The sequence below is a fragment of the Coturnix japonica genome, chromosome Z, assembly GCF_054131305.1.
Source record: "Coturnix japonica strain WE chromosome Z, WE-NBRP24, whole genome shotgun sequence".
Classification (NCBI taxonomy): Eukaryota; Metazoa; Chordata; class Aves; order Galliformes; family Phasianidae; genus Coturnix; species Coturnix japonica.
This window is the reverse complement of record NC_140702.1, coordinates 60,706,375-60,724,383: the sequence shown is the minus strand read 5'-3', so window position 1 is coordinate 60,724,383 and position 18,009 is coordinate 60,706,375. Positions and strand designations below refer to the sequence as shown.

Sequence of the window (18,009 nt, the reverse complement as noted above, 5' to 3'; positions counted from 1 at the left end):
TTAGGTTGGATACTGTGTGTTTTTGCTGCATCCTTTTCCAATATGGAGGCAGTACCAGCTCCAAGGACAGCTGCACAGAAGGACATTGCAGGCTACAGAGCTGAGCTGACACCACGGAACCCACAAATTCAGGAACTGTGAAGTTGGCCGTTGTGGACAAAGATGTGACTCAGGGTCATACCCAGGGCCTGGGAAACCCCAGCACTGCCCACACATCCATCAGAACTGGTGTGTGAACACTTTCACCACAGCTTTCAGTAGGTGATGATACACATACAGATCCCTTACACTTGATGTCATGACACCTTGCTGATATAGAGCCTCAGAAAACGACTGCTAACAGTTTGTGAAGCTGCGGGACCTTTGTTAAGGTTCTGTCTTAGACTGACTGCTTATTGCATATCTTTATATATATATATGAAATTTCTCCTGAGTTGACTTTTCAACTTTCATATGGCACAAACAATTTCCCTTTGTAAGAAAAACTTTATTGGTCCATTAAACATTAAACCTATAACAATACATTCACTCAGTATACAAAAGGAAGTGTCCATAAAAACCATTAACATGCTTTAAAAAGACGAAGCTATTTTACAGTGAAGTTCTTAGAATTCTGAAGCTTTTGCCAATCCCTAAAAGTCCAAGTGTTACAGTCACTACGGATCACAACACTCACAAAAAATGTTAAATTAAACTAGCAAATCTCCACTTCGCTGGGCTACAGACTAATAAAACCAAACCACACAAACACATGAAAAGTTCCCTTGAGATATTAAGAAAAGGACTAATTGAAACCCCCTCTCCATTTAGAAAAAGTGTTCACGTTTGGCCTAGTTTGCATCCAGTTCTCAAACGTGGCGTACACGTGACGGATGGCCGTTTGTTTCTGGTAAATAAAAAAGCACACGATGAACCATATGTTCCTTGTAAGTATTCTCTCAGCTTGCATACGACAAGCTGAAAATTGTTCTCTGAACATCAGTTTTCCCTGCCTTAAGACTGCGTGGATGTCCAACGACACCTAAGCACCTGGACAAGTATCAGAAGGAGGAAAAATAAAGCTAAGGCGTGCGTAACAGAACATTATTTTCCCATAGCTCTCCAACATTTTCCTTGGCTTCGGACTGAGACTTCTTTGGCAAACACACAGCCCGAGTGCTGCGCCCACAGCTCTGCCTGGCGCAGCTGGAGCCAACGCGGGGCTCAGCCGCAGCCCCTCTGAACTCTGCGCTGCAGCGGTGGGAGCTATCGGAGGATGGTGAGTGGGGACGTCAATGTGGTTTGCATTTGAGAAAATAAAAAAATCTGACATTTTAAAGAAAAAGTATCACTGAGCAGATGTGGAATGATTCTACACCAGGACTGGGAAAAACAAAACAGAAGAAATGGATTACGCGGCCTACTTGAAACCTTACAGTTTCTTCTGGCACTAGGAGGCCGCCATCACAACCCAGCAGGCTCCCAGTGCAGGGCCCATAGGGGCTGCACCAGGCACTGTGCTGTGTGCCTGCATCCCCTCCCAGCACCACACCTTCCACCTCCAGGACGCTGGAAATGCAGCTGCAGCCATTCCCAGGCTACGTGTCCTGCTAGGAGTACAAAGAACCAAAGCTTTCCAAGCACTTGACCCCTGGCAATCCCTTGTACAGTCATATGAAACACTGAGTTCAAATTACTGTTTACAAAACTGAAAACACAAAGTAAAGTTTCACTGCGCTGATGGTGTGTTTTCCTCCCACAGGAACTTGCAGGACGACTCGAGAAAACAAAGATGCATTTTCCGTACAGGAAAGCTGATCCATACGCAAAGCTACGATCCTCGACTGCTTCAGCACTGCAGAGCTGCTCGTACAGAAAGGCAGGAATCAGGAAGACCTGGCAAAGAAGCCTGTCAGTTTCTAGGAGCAGTGACATGGCCATGGCAGGCAGCGGGATGGGAGCTGTGCAGATTTGCAGTGCCTCCAGAAAATGAACTCAAGGAGAAAAAGGCAAACAAAATGAAGAGGATACAGCCTGCATGGAGAACATATCGCTTCTACAGCCCACAGAAAGACAGCCAAGTTTTAGCTGCAAGTAATCTTGCTCACGTAGCCACGTATGTACAATCTTGCAATCTTTTTGCATCACCAATGCATTTAAGAGAAAAGCGCAATAGCCCATAGCATAAACTCTTCATAGCATGCTTTAGAGCCAATCAGTGGATTGCTTTGTCCCCAGTTTGTTCAGAGATCCCCATAACGCCGCAGGCTGCTTGCCACAGTTAAAGCAGCAGTACCTTCAGTTCCTAGACTTCCCTTATGCATCGGTTGAAGTCAGACAACTGTTAGGAACCAGAGGTTTGTTTTTTTTCCTCTCTCTCTCCAAGTGCAATGGTTCCTCAATCTATAGCCACGCTCCAGCCCAGGAATGGCTGCACAAGTGGCTGGCGAAGCTGCTACAGGTGCATAGCTCATACTGTCAGAGCGCTTCAAGACTTGTAAGAAGGTGCTAAAACACAAAATAAATAAATAAATAGACATGCAGTGTTCATGATTCTGCGAGGGATTAAACCCTCTCTCTGGACTACATGTGCATTAAGCAACACCAAATTACCCGTTTCAGACAAAAGTGGCCCAAAATCAGCTAGTATTTATTGGAGGAGCAGGGCAAGTACGAGCTTTTTGACCCTCGTGGAAATGCTTGAAGTAAGAAGCTAAAAGCATCAGAAACGCACAACTGATTCGTAAGCACAGTGAAGTTCCTTACTCAGCATCCAGCTGCAAGGGCAGCCTGCGTGCTTGGAGGAACGAGGTGGTAAACAGCAAACACGTCCATCCGCTTTTCCGTATGTTCTTCATAAGGTTCTGTGGTCTCATTTGTCAGTCCAGTACTTGGATTCACAGACTTGTTCTCTGCGTCCATCCCACTAGTTTTATCCCCAAATAAGAAGCAGTCATCACTGTCTCAGCTTCTGGTTGCTTTCACAAGAGAAATGGCTCCAGTCACAGGCAGTGGTGCAGCAATGAGGTTCCACGGAACCCTTTTTCGAAGGCAATTTTATCAAGCAGGAAAACACCAATACGCTATTTCATTTTACAAGCAGAATTAACTTCAGCCAACATGGTTCGTTCCTCTAAGGGCCCCGTGGACAATGACACTAGCTCAAACTCAAGTTTAGCTAGAGGAAATGTAGCACAGCCTCCAGCCTTCCTGTCTTTATAAACAGCAGCTTCCTCACTTTACACAGCTCAAAAGTACCAGGAACCAGAAATGCTGCAATGCTGCCTTATGTCTGGGAACAAATTCAAAGAACAGCCGTGGCACAAGGTGAGATCAGTGCAGGACAGACGCTGCACTGCTGGCTGCCTCAAACAGCGCAGCCCTTTCAGGCACAGTGAGAGGATGTCCAGCTGCTTACAGTGCAAGCAACAGCCTTTTGTCACCACCTGTGAGTTTTCCTAGTTCATCTTCCACTTCACTTTAACACCCCACACATAAGTCCTCAAGTCAACAACTGGCCAAGCACTAGTTATTTGGTCTCCCACATGCACCACAGGCATCAATGCGTGCTGTATGCAGCAGTGAAGGCAGCAGCACCACGTTGCAGGCTCAGTCCCGGTTTTCCAGTTCCAGTGCCACTGCTCTCATGGCAGTAGGTCTGAAGGCACTTGTTAAAAGACTCTAAAACCCCATCTCTGTGAACTGCTAGCAACCAATGACTTGAGCATTTGAATCTTAGGCCCCAGCCCAGGATTTTAACTAAGTGGTTGTGTGTGGAAAGTTCACAGTAGAGATTTCACAACAAACGCTACGGCTGAAATCTTTGCCTGGACAGCAAGAGGTCGTGCCTCACTGAGGCTCTGTGTATCGAGCTGCCAGCAATTATTGACTCCTTAGGAAGGCCTGGAGATGCACAGTCAGATTCGAGGTCTCAGAATTATTTCCCCACAAGGCTTGCTCAGATGCACAGAACAGCGCAGCCTGGCACTGCCCTGTTCCACCCTCTGTATGCCCACAGACATGTAAAGTCAATAGCTGGTGGGAGGGTGAAAGAACAACTCAGCAAGGCAAATCTGTGTAAGAAGGATGAATCCAGGCCTCACTGTGGAGTTTCCTCCTACAACCCTGTTTCCTCTGTGCAAAATCTATTTCCCCAAATACAAGTTATAAAAAGTGTGCACGAGGAGGTGCATCAAGTCCTTATGTAGGCAGATACCATCCACATAAAATAAGCATTTTTATAATCAAACAATAACATCTGTTGGCCGAGATATGTATTAAAATAATCCAAATTTGTGACTGAGTTCCCTTTTATCAGATTCAGAGAACAGCTGCCATTCACTGACTTAAACTTGACATACTGCATGCCTGCTTCTGTAGAGCTTCTTGCCCAGATTGTTCTGCTCGAATAACATCACTAACTTTAATAAGATATGTTTGTTTTCTCATAGTGCAACATAACTGACACTAGGAGGCAACTCCTACATGCCCCTCTGCATTAGAGAACAGCCTTCACTTTCACCAAAGAAGGACTGCAGGGCTGGACTATCTCAGTTGCAGCTCACAGTTGAAGTTCTGGATCAAGACTGTTTGTCAGAACAGCTGCTACTAGTAAGGCGATACAATATTAATCACTGCACAGTCCATAAGCTCTTATCTTAGATATGGCACAATTAAATGCTTCCTGATGGCAAATGCAGCAACAAATGCCTTTCTGTGGCAGAAGGATCTGCTTTGCTGGATTCCAAACGCAGCCAAGCGTGAGGACCCCCTGCTAACAGAGCTCTTAACAAGACCAGTGACTCCCAGCAGAAGCAAGAAAAATGACAAAAACTGGCCACCAGTTTTTAGAGCTCTGCAGCTGTAAGAGATTCCTCCTACCCTTGGTCTTCACACTGGAGGTATTTTGAGACTTCTAGTCACTGTGGTAGGTAATGTCCAGGACATCCATGCCTGCGGATTTTCCTTGAGGTAAGAGAGTAAGAATTTGGGAATATAACACCACTATCAAACTGCAAGCAGGACAGGAGCTCTAGGATACCACAGCAAAAAGACAGCTGAAAATGGCAAACAAAACAAGAGCAGAACTGAGACGTGTTATATGAAGATCACTCACCAGATGTGCCTTAGCTATCAGTTATTGCAACAGAACAAATAAGGCATGTAAATATTTTGGCCACCTCACTGGCCTCTGTGTTGTGCTTTTGTTTTGTAGAAAGCATTGGGTGAGCACTTAAGGCTCGATCGTGTCTTTCAATAAACAAAACACCCTATGCCTGCTAAATTAATTCTTTTGGTTCATAACTTTCACACTTTGCACCGTGTGTATGTACATGTATGTGTACACATACACACAGAAAAAGAGAAGAAAAAAACAAAACCCTGGGGGTGACTTTCAGTTGTAAGTTTTTCCCCCTGGTAAGTAGATAAGCAGGTTCAACCTTATTCAGAACTTGAAGCATTTGAGCTGCTGTCCAACCACTAAATTGTTTGCTAGAAGAAAAAAGATACATACATATGTATGTACATATACATGCATATGTATACGTATACATACATATATATGTATGTCTATAGCAGGCTTTATGTTGTCAAGTCAGTCATTTGTGCTATGGCAGCTGCTTGTCACATCTGTGTTTTCTGCTTTTGTTTTCCCAACTCCTTATCCCGCTGCTAGAAATAGGAGCACTCTAAAAGAAGTTCTGTTCCCATCAAAGGATCCGTTGGCTATCTCCCATTGCAACAACAAAACTAATGCCAACAGAGAAGTATGAAGGGACAGCAGTTAGAAAGATCGCTTCCAAACAACACAGGCAGAAAAGGAGGATGACTGTAGTCCTTTTTCTGTCTAGCACTGTTTTCAAATCAGTAACAGAAACAGAACTGAAGACCCTGGGGATCCTTAGACACAAACTGAGACAGCAGGGTAGAATAGTAACTGAGCACTCCACATTTAACGTTAACAGCAACTGGCAGTGCTCTTGTAATTAATATTTCCCCAGCAAAAAAAAAAAACCACAACATTTTGAATAAAGACTGTACCGTATCTCAAATCTTTGTACAGTACACAAAGCTTGCGGTTACTAATCTTAATTTGGCAAAGCAAAACCAATCCAATTCAGAGCTCAAGAATCTCTGTGCATAGAAATCCCCTCTGTTAATAACTGGATAAGTTATGAGTTGAATAAAATACTCAGGTGCCTGTTTAAGTTACAGTAGGATAGATTGCTTTCTCAATCTAGGAAATAAAATAATTTATAGTACATTTAAACAAAGTTTAGATGTTTTTGGCAGTCAAACTTTTGTATATTCTCTATTTCTACAGAAGCATTCGGGTATGTTTCTAGAAAAAGGGATTTGTACTACTCACAAGAACTATAGTCCGTACAAAACAGCAGTTCACATCATCATTGCAAAAGGCGTGGTTAATAGAAGAGCATGGAAAGGAATGCGTTCTGCTAGGAGGTGTGTCTTCTGTGGACGTTGGATATCTGCACAAATTATCTTGCCAATAAGGTCAGAGAAAGACCGTCAGTTATCCTAAAAGCATTTCACTTACTCCTGCTAATGAAACAACCTCGTTCCTTATACTACACGCATCAAGCTTAAAGAGTTTTAGAAGAGAATCATCCCCTTGGACAAATGCTGACAATTAAAAACAGGTTAAAAAAAAAAAAAGTTTTCAAATATTTTAATCTAACTAAAAAGTTACTATCTGGTATATTAGGATAATGAGGAAATGGGTGTTTCCTCATCACAAAGTGACCACTGAGCTTTATTTGTAACAGGGAGGAAAAAATAAAAAAATAAAAAATAAACAAAAAAAGATAAAACACTCAGAAAGTTGTTGAGTGTTCACACTGAGAACCCTCTGGTTGGGCAACAGAGAGGAGCAATAAGGGTCCATAAATAGAGAAAGACACAAAACCAACAGGAGACCATCTTAATCCAGAAGATGGACCAGGTTCCAGTGAAGAATTTCTCAATCTGGGCACTTTCATAGCTGTTAAAGAGAAAAAACAAAACAGCAATAAACTCGCCATTCGTATCACAAACTGTAGCAGACTCTGTATCTCCAGGCAGGTCACACACTTCAACCAGGTTAACACAGCCACAGAGGAGCAGAGGGCAGTTATTTGCAGAGCGAGAGCTTGCTCTAAAATAACCCAGGAAAGACCTGTACCCTCTCTTGCAGCTTCTGACTTTATGAGAGGAGATGCACTAACAGCATGCACTGCCACTCAGATCTCTCATCTCAGTGCACACAGGCATCAGTTTATCAGCTTTAAAAGAAATGCACTTACTGGAACCAGTGAGTTACTGTCATCATTACGTAGAGTGAAGCCAGGAAGAAAACAAAGTGGAAGAAGGTATAGCTGTACACTGTGCCTCTCTTTTCATCATAAATCACGGTCTGGCCTCCCCTTTTTTCAACATGCTCCTCAGCATCAGCTGTAAGAGACAAGAAAGAAGAAAATTTCTGCAGATTTAACGAGAACTGAAAATAGTGGCTAGAATCACGAAAAACAGAACAAAATGTCTAGTGTGATTCTGCAACGCAGGAGACAAAGCATTTTCCTGCCCACAGGGCATGGGCTAAATCCTTTAGCAAAAAAGAAATGGGAGTGTCACTGAAAGGCTGCCCTGCATCAGACTGCTTGTACTGACATGTTTTGGGTTTTTTTTGAGTGTCTGGACTATTTATTTGGCATCTGGGCCTACTTGTAGGATATTCTCCTGGCAAGTCCAGGTTGATATCCCTTCATGTACCAGTTCTGCAAACAGGACACACCCTTCCTGACCTCCCCCCTGAGCCAGAATCCCTGTAGTGCTGCTGAGCCAAAAATCCCACAGTCAGTCACACCCACGTTCGTGCAAAGAGCAGTGATTTCTTTCTGTACGTTGGATTGTCAAGTCATTTGTTAAGCAATTATTAACTAGTCCATTGTTTTAAAACACTGTTGATATATGTGCTACTTTCCTCCTTAGTCCAACACTGAATATTTCAGCTGTTTCAGTTGGACACGCTGCAAACTAAGGACACAACAAACTCTCTATGCCTGCGCCTTTAACTCTCTTTGATCTGAAAGCCACTAGGTAAATTTTGCAGTGAAAATGCAATTACCATCTCCATCAAGCGCGCAGCAAAAGCAGCACCGAGCTACCTGTGGGATAAACAACAGGAAAGGTAAGTCAGTGTAGGAGCAAAGAAGCAGAACAACTGGTGAAGAAGACCTTGTTATGTCCAAGTTACAGGCACTAATTGAAATATCTGGTTTGTATTTCCAACCAGCACAAATCTCCAATTAGGATTTGCTGAGTTGTTTGTAGCAGCAGCTTCTAAGCTTTGGGAAAACCTACTCAGAAAGAGCTGGGAGCTCTTTCTTTAAGAACTAATCTCTTTTTAATATAATTCAAGATCAAGTACTGGCAGTGTTACAGCACCAACTATGATAAAATGGTGGAAAAGCTAATGTGGTTGCACATGAAGGATTCAGAAGGACACTCCATCTAAGTGTTATTTAAATAAATCCTTTGCTGAAATGAAGATACAACAAACCTGCAAAACTCTGCTGCAGGCACTGGGAGTAGCAGAAATGCAAATGCACTTATCTTTAAAAAAAAAATTCTGAAACGGATCCAGGCTCCGTAAAAGCAGAAAGTTGTTTTTAATGCTTCGTTGAAAAGAATATTTTTTAGCTGATAGAAAAAGGAAAGCTGAGACTGTCTGCAGAAGGGTCAGACACTCCCTGTGTTGAGTGTTAATGTAAAGGGAAAGATGGTGCAGAGAACAGTAAACTAGGTGCACATTTTCATTAGACAGCAGTACAGCTCAGTACTGTGTATTGCACCACCTATGTTATTTTCTTCTGATAAAATTCCTCTCTAGGATTTAATTTTCCTGCTGTCTGATAAAGATATCATGTAGCTTCTGGAGTGCATTAAGCCTTCAGAGTTTCCAATGGAAACGAACTACAGCTTTCCCTTCACATACCTGTGATTACATGCACTCACTGGGTTCATAAATTAATGAGAAGTCAAAAAGCTCAATCTTGTTTCTTAAGGGACGAGTCAAGAGTTTGAGGAAAACTCTTATTCTCTATCTCAACAAATTAATGGGCTCTTTCCACTGTTACAGCAGACCTTTAGCTTGAGTTTTCCTCTGGCTGTATTAAGATCCTGAAGAAAGTCCTCCGTTCCCTCAAACCTTTTAATGAGTCGCATTTGTCAAAAATTAAGTCCTTGCACACACACAGTGATGCTAATAGTAATGCTGGCACACATACAACTCACCCTTCCAAGCACTCACTGTCTTCAGAAAGACACAGAAAGACTTTCTGTATACCACTAGCAACTGTAAAGCTATATTTATATTCGTGGTTGGGAAAACAAAGGACCTTTATCACAGACAGAACAATCAGAATGCAATTAGTTGCTCTCTGCCAGTCACTTCTTTACATTTACGTTCAGTGGCTCTTGTACTGCTCTTTAAAAGCAAATGGTGCAGAAATAATTATGTTGGCAAGTGCCACTGTGCAAAAGCTGAGCCTTCCCAGTTAATGGGTTGCATCCAGCAGCTTGTGCTCCTCCTGCAGCAAGGCACACGTCAGCCCCAAAACCACACTGCTATGAAGTCATGGCTTATGTGCTTTTTCCAGAGGTAAAGAGGAAATTCTGTAGCACCTAAAGCTAAACATGTTTTGCTTTCTCATATCCAGATGCTGCAAACACCATCTGCATTCCTGGATTCTCACACATGCTTTGAGCTTTGTGCCCCTGTTTTTCATTTTTTAATAGAAGTTCATGTGCACAACAAAGGCAATCAGGATTAATGATGTTCAGGAATGTCTTTAGTTTCTTAGTGCCCAGCCGACTTTTTCTTTTAATGAGGAAACACGCTCGTGAGGAGAAGAAGATTTACAGGAAGTCCACAATGCTATGCAAGCTGCTAAAATGCAAGAGCAGCAAATTACTTCACTACTTAAAGGCACTGCCAAGGGATGTGCAACAGCTGCAGAAAGGCCAGAATGGAGAAATATTCACACAATTCCAGACCCGGAGGTAAGTAGCATGTGTTCTTTGAACACTCTTTTGTTTTTTTAACCTAGTTACAGATTAGTTAGCCATGAAAATAACAGCGAGAAAAGCACACAAGGAAATCTGTGCAGACAAAGCAGGAACTCACTTCAGTTTCAGGTGCTGCATATATCCCCCTCAACGTCTCAGAGCTTGCACGTGTTGTTGAGGTCAAACTAAGAGCAAAAGAAGACAGAGTGAGAACCCTCTGCATAAGCCTACAAGGGTGATTTTTCACCATGGGAAACACAAGTACTAAGCATGTGAAAAGTTTCTTCTGCACAAGCATAAACCAGCCTGACAGACGGCCACAGGCCAACTCTGAATGAATCACAAGCTTAAAAGTAGGTCACTCCTGAAAGGCGATGAATTCATCACCTGCAGACAGCGGCAAACAGCTCATCACTCCAATTTGCATTTCAGACAATATCTTCCCTGCTGTGCTCAACTAATGCTTTTATATTAATTTCACAGCCATTGCTTGGGCTCAGCATTCACAAAATGCTTCTCTGAATGCTTTGCCAGTAAAGAAACCCGCTGCTGGCAGCAGTCAGCTTTCAGCAGATCACCAACTGCTTGTCAGTATTGCAATTGCTAAAAATCACTTTCTTGCATTACAGTAATCGTCTGGGGAAGATCTCTTCTAGTTGCCTTTGGTAAGAAAGTTCCCTGGTCCAGCCAGTCTTCCCCTCTCAGGATCATAAATTGAACTTACTACTACCCACAAAGAGAAGTGTGCTAATGCCCTGCATGTGCTCATCCCCAGTAAGCATCAGGTCAGAATTCCTTTTGAATTCCTTTTTACAGCCCTCATGTTCCCAAATTCATGGTGCATTTCCCCAGCAGGTTGGATACCTGAAAGTTACTCCCCAAACACACTCCTGATGCACTGGAAAATACTGCTCCCATGAAAACCATATTCATAGTGCAAATCCACATATTTGATATCAGAATTAAATGGACAAACATCCATATTTGATGGCAAAAGTTTTGCTGTGCTACTTCTTCAGAATGCCTCTTGTATTCATTTTAGAATTATTAGAGTTTCAGTACACAAACTCTGTACTCATTCAGAAGCAAAAGCTGCTCAAAAACCTGCAACAGACAGGCACTGCTGTTTCCTGGCAACTCACACGGTCAAAACAGTAATACATTACGTTTTTACGATCAGCAAATGCCTTTCCCCTTGGTCTATGATTTAATTTATTGATGCAAGCTGCAATAACTCCAGGTGAGCATCACAACACTATGGGCAGAGACAGATTTCAGAGAAGACATTGTTGGCAAATGCTGACAGCACTCCTGTACTCACAAGTTGTTCAAAAGAAGCCCTAAACCCTCCCACATGCATTTGTTTATTGGTTTACTCCAAAAAGTCCAGAAGAACGGTTGTGATAGCTCCTGCCAGGATATTACAGAAATTACAGACAGCTTTCTTACACAGACATATCTGCATGGAGTTTTTCCTGCAGTACAGTAAAATCAGAATCAAAACACCTTGAGACTGATCACCTTCTTGGACAGGTATAAACATTTTCCCTCCACCTTCAAATGTGAATTGCTCTACTCAGGTTTAATAAAACATGGTTGTTTCAAAAGCTGTATTATCCTGTTGGTATTAAGGGAATTTAAGGGAAATTAAGGGAATAGGAACCTTCCATCAAATTTCTATTTCTTGCCATTACTTTGCTTGAGGACTGCTATGAGCTGTCATTAGATAGACAACATTGCATTAATAGCAAATCTAAACGCCAAGACTCACCAAGAATATATAATGCAGCCAAAGAGAATGGTAGTACCCAGGCCTGTAACCAGGTTTTCATCTCCATGTAGTCCTTGGCTAAATTCAGGTGCACATATTGTGATGTTCTGATTGTTTTCATCCAGGACTTCAAAAAACAAAAATAAAATGAAAGTAATGGTTATCGATGCTTATTTCATGGTATTTCAAAGGACTGTTCTCAACAAAGTTTTTCAGAGAATTATTTTTTTTATTTTTATTTTTTACTTCTGATACTGAGTAGATACAATTCAGTTGCATCCTTCTATCTTTAAGAAAAATAATAAATTCTGCAAACCTAACCTTACGGATCAGTTTAAGAGAAAAACAGTGAAACTTAGTAGGGTAATAAAGCTTGTTCTTAGTAGGGTAATAGAGCTTGTTATTCACTCAAGCTGACAAACAAAGCAACAGACTCGTAAAATAAGAAGCTGGAATTTTCTTAGCACTTCACCCAAGACTACAAAGCCATATAAAACCAAGATATTATGCACCCAAGACTACGAAGCCATACAAAACCAAGATATTATGCACCAGAGATCATAATTTTTGCAAATGTAAGGGCAAAATCAAAGGCACACTGTGATAAGCAGAGGTTCAACAGATATTTCCTTTTGTTTGCCTTTTACTTCTGACATTTGTAACCTTGCTGAATGTTATGAGCAAGTATTTGTGGTGTGCGTTTCCTTCAGATCTGGTTTGCGCAACAGCAGAATTGGAGATCCCTGATTGAGGAATGAGTCAACATTAAATCAGTGAATGGCAAATCTGAGTGATGTGGTACAGGACATCTGGACATCTTAGTAAGTGTCAGCTCCAGCGTATGCCATTGTAAAAGCTGCACAAGCCATTATGAGAGTTAGTTTGACAAAGACTGGGGTGAACACAACGAGGAACATCTGATTCAGGGAGTTTGAAAGAGCAAAGAGCTTGATGCAAACTCTGCCAAATATAATAACCATGCTTGCAGTGCATACCAGTAAGAATCAGAGCACTCATTCATTTAACTGCTAAAAGCTCCGATTGTCACAAGCATGAAATAACACAAAACTAATGATTTGATATCATACATCAGTTTCTTCTCTTTGTTTTCTTGGACTGTATCAAATCTTATTAATTCGGTTGCCATCTAACTCAATTCCTATATTCATTCAAAAACATTGCTTACATTACTAAATACACCTTCCACCAAAGCAGCCTGGTTTTTGTTCTTAGCTCTGGAATATGTTTGTGTTACGTGCCAGTGTCTACACAAATGTGAGAGATTCTTCTGCACTTTTTCATTTTCCCTCCGAGCACGTGTCTGTGAAACTTCTCATTTCTGCCACTGGGCTTCTAGATATCATTGCTTTAGATTTTCAATAATGAAAGCTGAGCAATAATAGGTTTTTTTCATTAATGATCTGAATCCAGATAAGTCTTCTGCAAATGAGAAAAATATTCCCCATCCACACCAGTGACTCTAATTGTTAAATGGGAAAAGGAAACAGGTTGCGAAGAGCATGGTGAAGCCAAGGAATCCAACAGAGTAATTTGATATACCAGTGAGTTATGTCAAGCAGGTATTCCCTTAATACACTGCTTGCATGGAGGATTACTCCATGAAACATGCCCACCAAGGAAAGAGGCAGCTACACTTTTATAGGCATAATGTATACATGTTCATTACATTTCCAAGAAATTGGTTACATATGCGCTGGATTTAAAGGAACTTGTTAACATATTGTCCCACCCTTCCAAATGCATCCTAAAATATGGGGAAGGTCTCTGGGCCCCGTCTGGTGGTCAATGGATGAAGGCTGTTAGTCATCCTCATGAAGGATCCAAGTCTTTCTCACTGGGAACTTTTAACTCTGTCTCTTTATCTTCAGGGGACCCTTCACTGAGCTGCACACAGCAACTCTACTTATCTTCTTGGGACCTCACATTCCTATGGTTTCTGTATTCCTTTCCTAAAGTTAGCTGTTTGCCTATGAGGCCTAGTTTAAACAAGATTATACATTGTCTCTTTGATTCATAGTAAAGTCTTGCTGTGTTTTTGCAGCATAAGGGACTTAAGACTATAGGAAGTTCCTTACTTCCTGCTTGCAACATAAATAGTTAAAATGTACGGAGTACAGGAACTCAGCTGAAGAACAGCATGACTTCAAACAACCGTGGCACAACTCCAGGTCTTTACTCAGAATGTTCCCTTCCAGAATGAAAGATGAACAATAGTCAAATCTTTGTTCAACAGAATAGCAAAGGCTATCTAGTGTAACAATTCTAGTAGAAACAAAGAGATTTTAGTATCCACTCTGATTGCCAGCACAGCAAAACAGAACAGAGCCACTTGGGTACACGGTACCATAAACTGGTGCAGATCTAGTAAACTTTGGGGCTGAGCTGGTGACCTGACCTCATGTAGAGGCAGTTAAGAGCCATCTATCCAAACTCTTTTCCTATCATGTGGTCAAATATTACAAATTGAGTTACATCCTATTATATGAGCACATGCACTTGCCACATGGACAGACTGCAGGACTCTGGGAAGTTTATCAGTAGAAAACAAGCTAGAATTACTCTCATGCAACAGATGCAGTCCACAAACTCTGAGTTACGCTCCCCTGGAGCAAAGCACTGACACTACAGGGAGAGTATTTACAGTCTCTCAAATGCTGCCCAAAATTATTATCTACAGTTTCTTTTGTGTAGGCCAGAGCGGGGAAAAAAAAAAAGCACTCCTATGTTCCTCAGTGCTAAGGTCTCCTAACGGCCTTCTTGGTTTTAACACATGGTTTGTCTGAAAGGATTTAACACGAAGCACTTACTGGTTTCTGGGGGCTTGCTGGATAGTGCTGAGAAAGTGAGGTACATGACGTAGCAGCTGATTACTCCTGACTGCAGCAGACCAGAATTGGGCTGGCCTTTAGAAGAAAGAAAACAAGATCATTTTTGTAGACATTTTAACAAGCTGCAAAATAAATTTACTTCCCTTAAAGAACATCAAGCACATCAGTGTCTTTCAAAAGAGGGGAGTACCATTTATTTTTTATTTAAAGCAGTTTGTAAGTTCAGATACGCTTCCTCCAGCAAGTGAAAAGAGTTTAACTTTTAGTTCTGCCGGCTATTTTAGAAAGGCATTAAAGATTCCCACATAAGAAATGAATCACCTCTCTGGTCTTGCCAAAAGTACCAGCTTTCCAAAAAGCTATTGACAGGCTGCCACGATAGATTTGTTTGCCCGCAAAACTTGTTTTGGAGCCACTTAAATTACTACTTCCAGGTCCAATATATGCAAGATATTAACAGCATACATTGAACGTACCGGAGAAGAACGAAATACTGCTGTCAACTACTTCAGGCCCAAACTTTACAGATGGTAAACTGAAAGCAGCCAAAAGCAGATTCTAAAACAGAGGTGAAAGAGTATTACTGCCATTGCCTCAACTGCTAATGTTACAAGTGTTACATAAACTCCTCTACACCTTACCAGCCATCAGCACAGGAGCATTCTTTACAGTATAGGTGCCTGATGGTGTGCCCAAAACATCTAACATCTCTGTAGTTTTAGCAGCTGAACTGGTGAGCAACAACAGCACAGCACAATGTTGATCAGGAGACTGGGATAAGAACAGCACTAGCTCTGAACTATCACACCTCAAGGCATGCAACGTCAGCAGCACTAGAAAACCAGAAGGTCAGCACTCACGATTCTGGACACAGGGTGATATGGCTACCAGCGACACAAAGAGGCACAGGCCACCGTTGACACCGATCAGGATCTTGTTAGACAAGCAACCCTCTGAACGCGTGTAGAAAAGAGCCATGAGGACCAGGGCTGCCACAGCAACAGAGTACAAGATGAGAGTGACCAGAGCGAGCAAACCACTCCACATCTGCTTGTGATTTGCGCTTGCAGTCCTGGGGAGACAGAGACAATCACATTACTTTACCTCCCCTTCCCAAAAAATAAAGTTCTAATAGTTAAATAGTTCATGCTATCAAACACAAAAGACAGTGCTTATGTTCCTGAAGTGTGTGTATATCACCACACTAACAGAAGCCCCTGCTAAGCTCCATTCATGAAACTGAAGGAACTCTCCTTAGCACTAGTGCTTTTTTTTTTTTTTTTTCCTGATAAAATGAACATCTCTTCAAGAGAGTTCTGATGCTAAAAGCTGATACACAGAAAAGCAGCTGTCGTAATTAGCTGTCAAAATATCAGCCATGTAAGACCTCCACTCTTCCTCCACGAAAACAGATATCTAAGAAAGGTTTGCTAAAACCCTTCCTAGCAGTCAGCATGTACATACCAAAAAGTATAGAGGAGGCAGTGAGAGTTCCTGTATATACACAGGTATTCATATACATATTCATATATGTATACATACATTCATATACATAAAATTCAAGTATTTTAATCCATGAGCAGAGACTAAAAACTAGGAGCATAATATCAAACTGAAATTAAGTCAGTGCTAAAACATGGTGTGTGTGGGTTGACAATGGAATCTTGTATGTTTAGATAAAAACAAATAAGTTAGTGAAAGCAGCAGTTCTCACAACAAAAAATACATAAATATCTAACTAAATCATATGATGTGCATTATGCTAACACACACACACACACAAAAACAATAAACAGGGTTTACCACTTTGTATCACTGCATTTAGTTTCAATGCTACACTTTGCGAATCCTGTTTTATTCTCTCGCAGCGCTCTGTTTTCCTAGCAAGTATATTATCACAGAAAACTGAACAGCTTAAAACAAAGAGTCTGCATCCCAACATGCTACTACTTATTGGAATCGTAACAATTGAGATTAAGAACATATCAGCACAGAGTAGAATAAGGAGGAAATACTTCCCCTCTGAGGAAGGATGAAAGCAGATGAAACAAAGCACAGTTCTAAACACCAGCATTTATACTACTTTCCAATGCTTCATTTCCTTTGTTCCAAGAGACGTGCTGTTCAGGAGTCCATCATAATATTATGTATTATACTATTATATAGTATATATTATACATATTACATAGTGTATACAAATAACAGAGTATAATAATACATTACATACTATACTACATTATATATAGTTATAAACAACTAATCGTGCAACACATACCAATTTTTATTCCATTTGTGTGCAAACTCAACAAGCAGGATGAGTTGAATGGCAATGAAAAGGAAACCTCCTGTGGCTCCTACATAGCGCCAGGCTACAAGGGCAGAAAAACAGAAAACTGGTCAAAACTGTAGCCACCTTCTCCTCAAGATAAGACGAAATTGTTGTCTACCAGGTGAAGCCATGACACAGTTTGAATATCTCAAGCCCACAGATACAGCAGGGGATGAGAAGTTTTAGCCAAAAGGTCAGCTCAGCTATCTGAAGATTAGCTCCCTGTTGAATTCATCTTGCAAGCTATTACACACTCAGAAGAAGCCTGTCAGGACAGTTACAGAGACTCTCTAACCCAGATTTTTATTTTTTTTTTCCACACACAATGTTAATATAATCAGACAGAAAATACTGAAACTTTTATTTGTGACTGGTAGGGGTGGAGGACTCCTGAAGGTATTTTCCTAAAGCCTAAACCCTAAAATTGCAAGGTACTGGAACCTAGTGCTAAAAAGGGCAGATACTTCCCTTGATTCCAGTACCACTGGAAAACGAAGGCATGGCTCATCTATTTACAAATGCTGTCCTGAGCCACTCCCAAAGGAACAAGAACACTAGGTATTTATCGACTAGTTTTAAGACAGGTTATTTGACTACTTAACCACTGACCTACTATACTGTATGTGGTTTACTGCTTGAATACTTTGGACGGTAAATATTCTATGAGCAATACCAAAGTATCAAGAAGAAAATTAAAAGAAACAACTGTGCAAAAACAAAACAAAACAAAAGTCAACCACCACATTAAAAGAGAACACGCCTAGAAGAAGCACTGAAGGAAAAAGCAGACCACCAATGCAGCAAATAATTAAATAGCCAAACTCTCAGTAACAACGTCTTATTGCCACAGGCAGGACACTGGGGCATGCTTTATGGAGCCCCCACAGACAAGGTTAGCAGGCCAGTGTTGGGAATTCCTCAGGAGCTTCCTGAAGAACAGTTTAGCTGGATATACAGGACTCTGCTTTACAGAGAAAGGCCAAAAAGCAATTTGGGGATGAGAGCTTGTTATG

At 41.4% G+C, this 18,009-nt stretch overlaps 1 protein-coding gene across 2 annotated transcripts in view; it reads right to left on the bottom strand.

The window, feature by feature from the left end:
- Window positions 1-466: 466 nt before the first annotated feature.
- SERINC5 (serine incorporator 5) overlaps window positions 467-18,009 on the bottom strand; it is a 38,320-nt gene continuing 20,777 nt past the window's right edge. The window contains exons 5-12 of one of the 2 annotated variants that reach the window (XM_015848605.3): window positions 16,943-17,036; window positions 15,528-15,739; window positions 14,647-14,742; window positions 11,819-11,945; window positions 10,166-10,232; window positions 8,105-8,144; window positions 7,284-7,431; window positions 467-6,982 (exon numbers count right to left, since the gene is read on the bottom strand). In XM_015848605.3, coding sequence (XP_015704091.1) covers window positions 6,835-6,982; window positions 7,284-7,431; window positions 8,105-8,144; window positions 10,166-10,232; window positions 11,819-11,945; window positions 14,647-14,742; window positions 15,528-15,739; window positions 16,943-17,036 — 932 coding nt within the window. In that variant the 3' untranslated portion in view covers window positions 467-6,834. The remainder of the gene's footprint in view (window positions 6,983-7,283; window positions 7,432-8,104; window positions 8,145-10,165; window positions 10,233-11,818; window positions 11,946-14,646; window positions 14,743-15,527; window positions 15,740-16,942; window positions 17,037-18,009) is intronic. The other variant, XM_085529902.1, reaches the window with a different exon arrangement.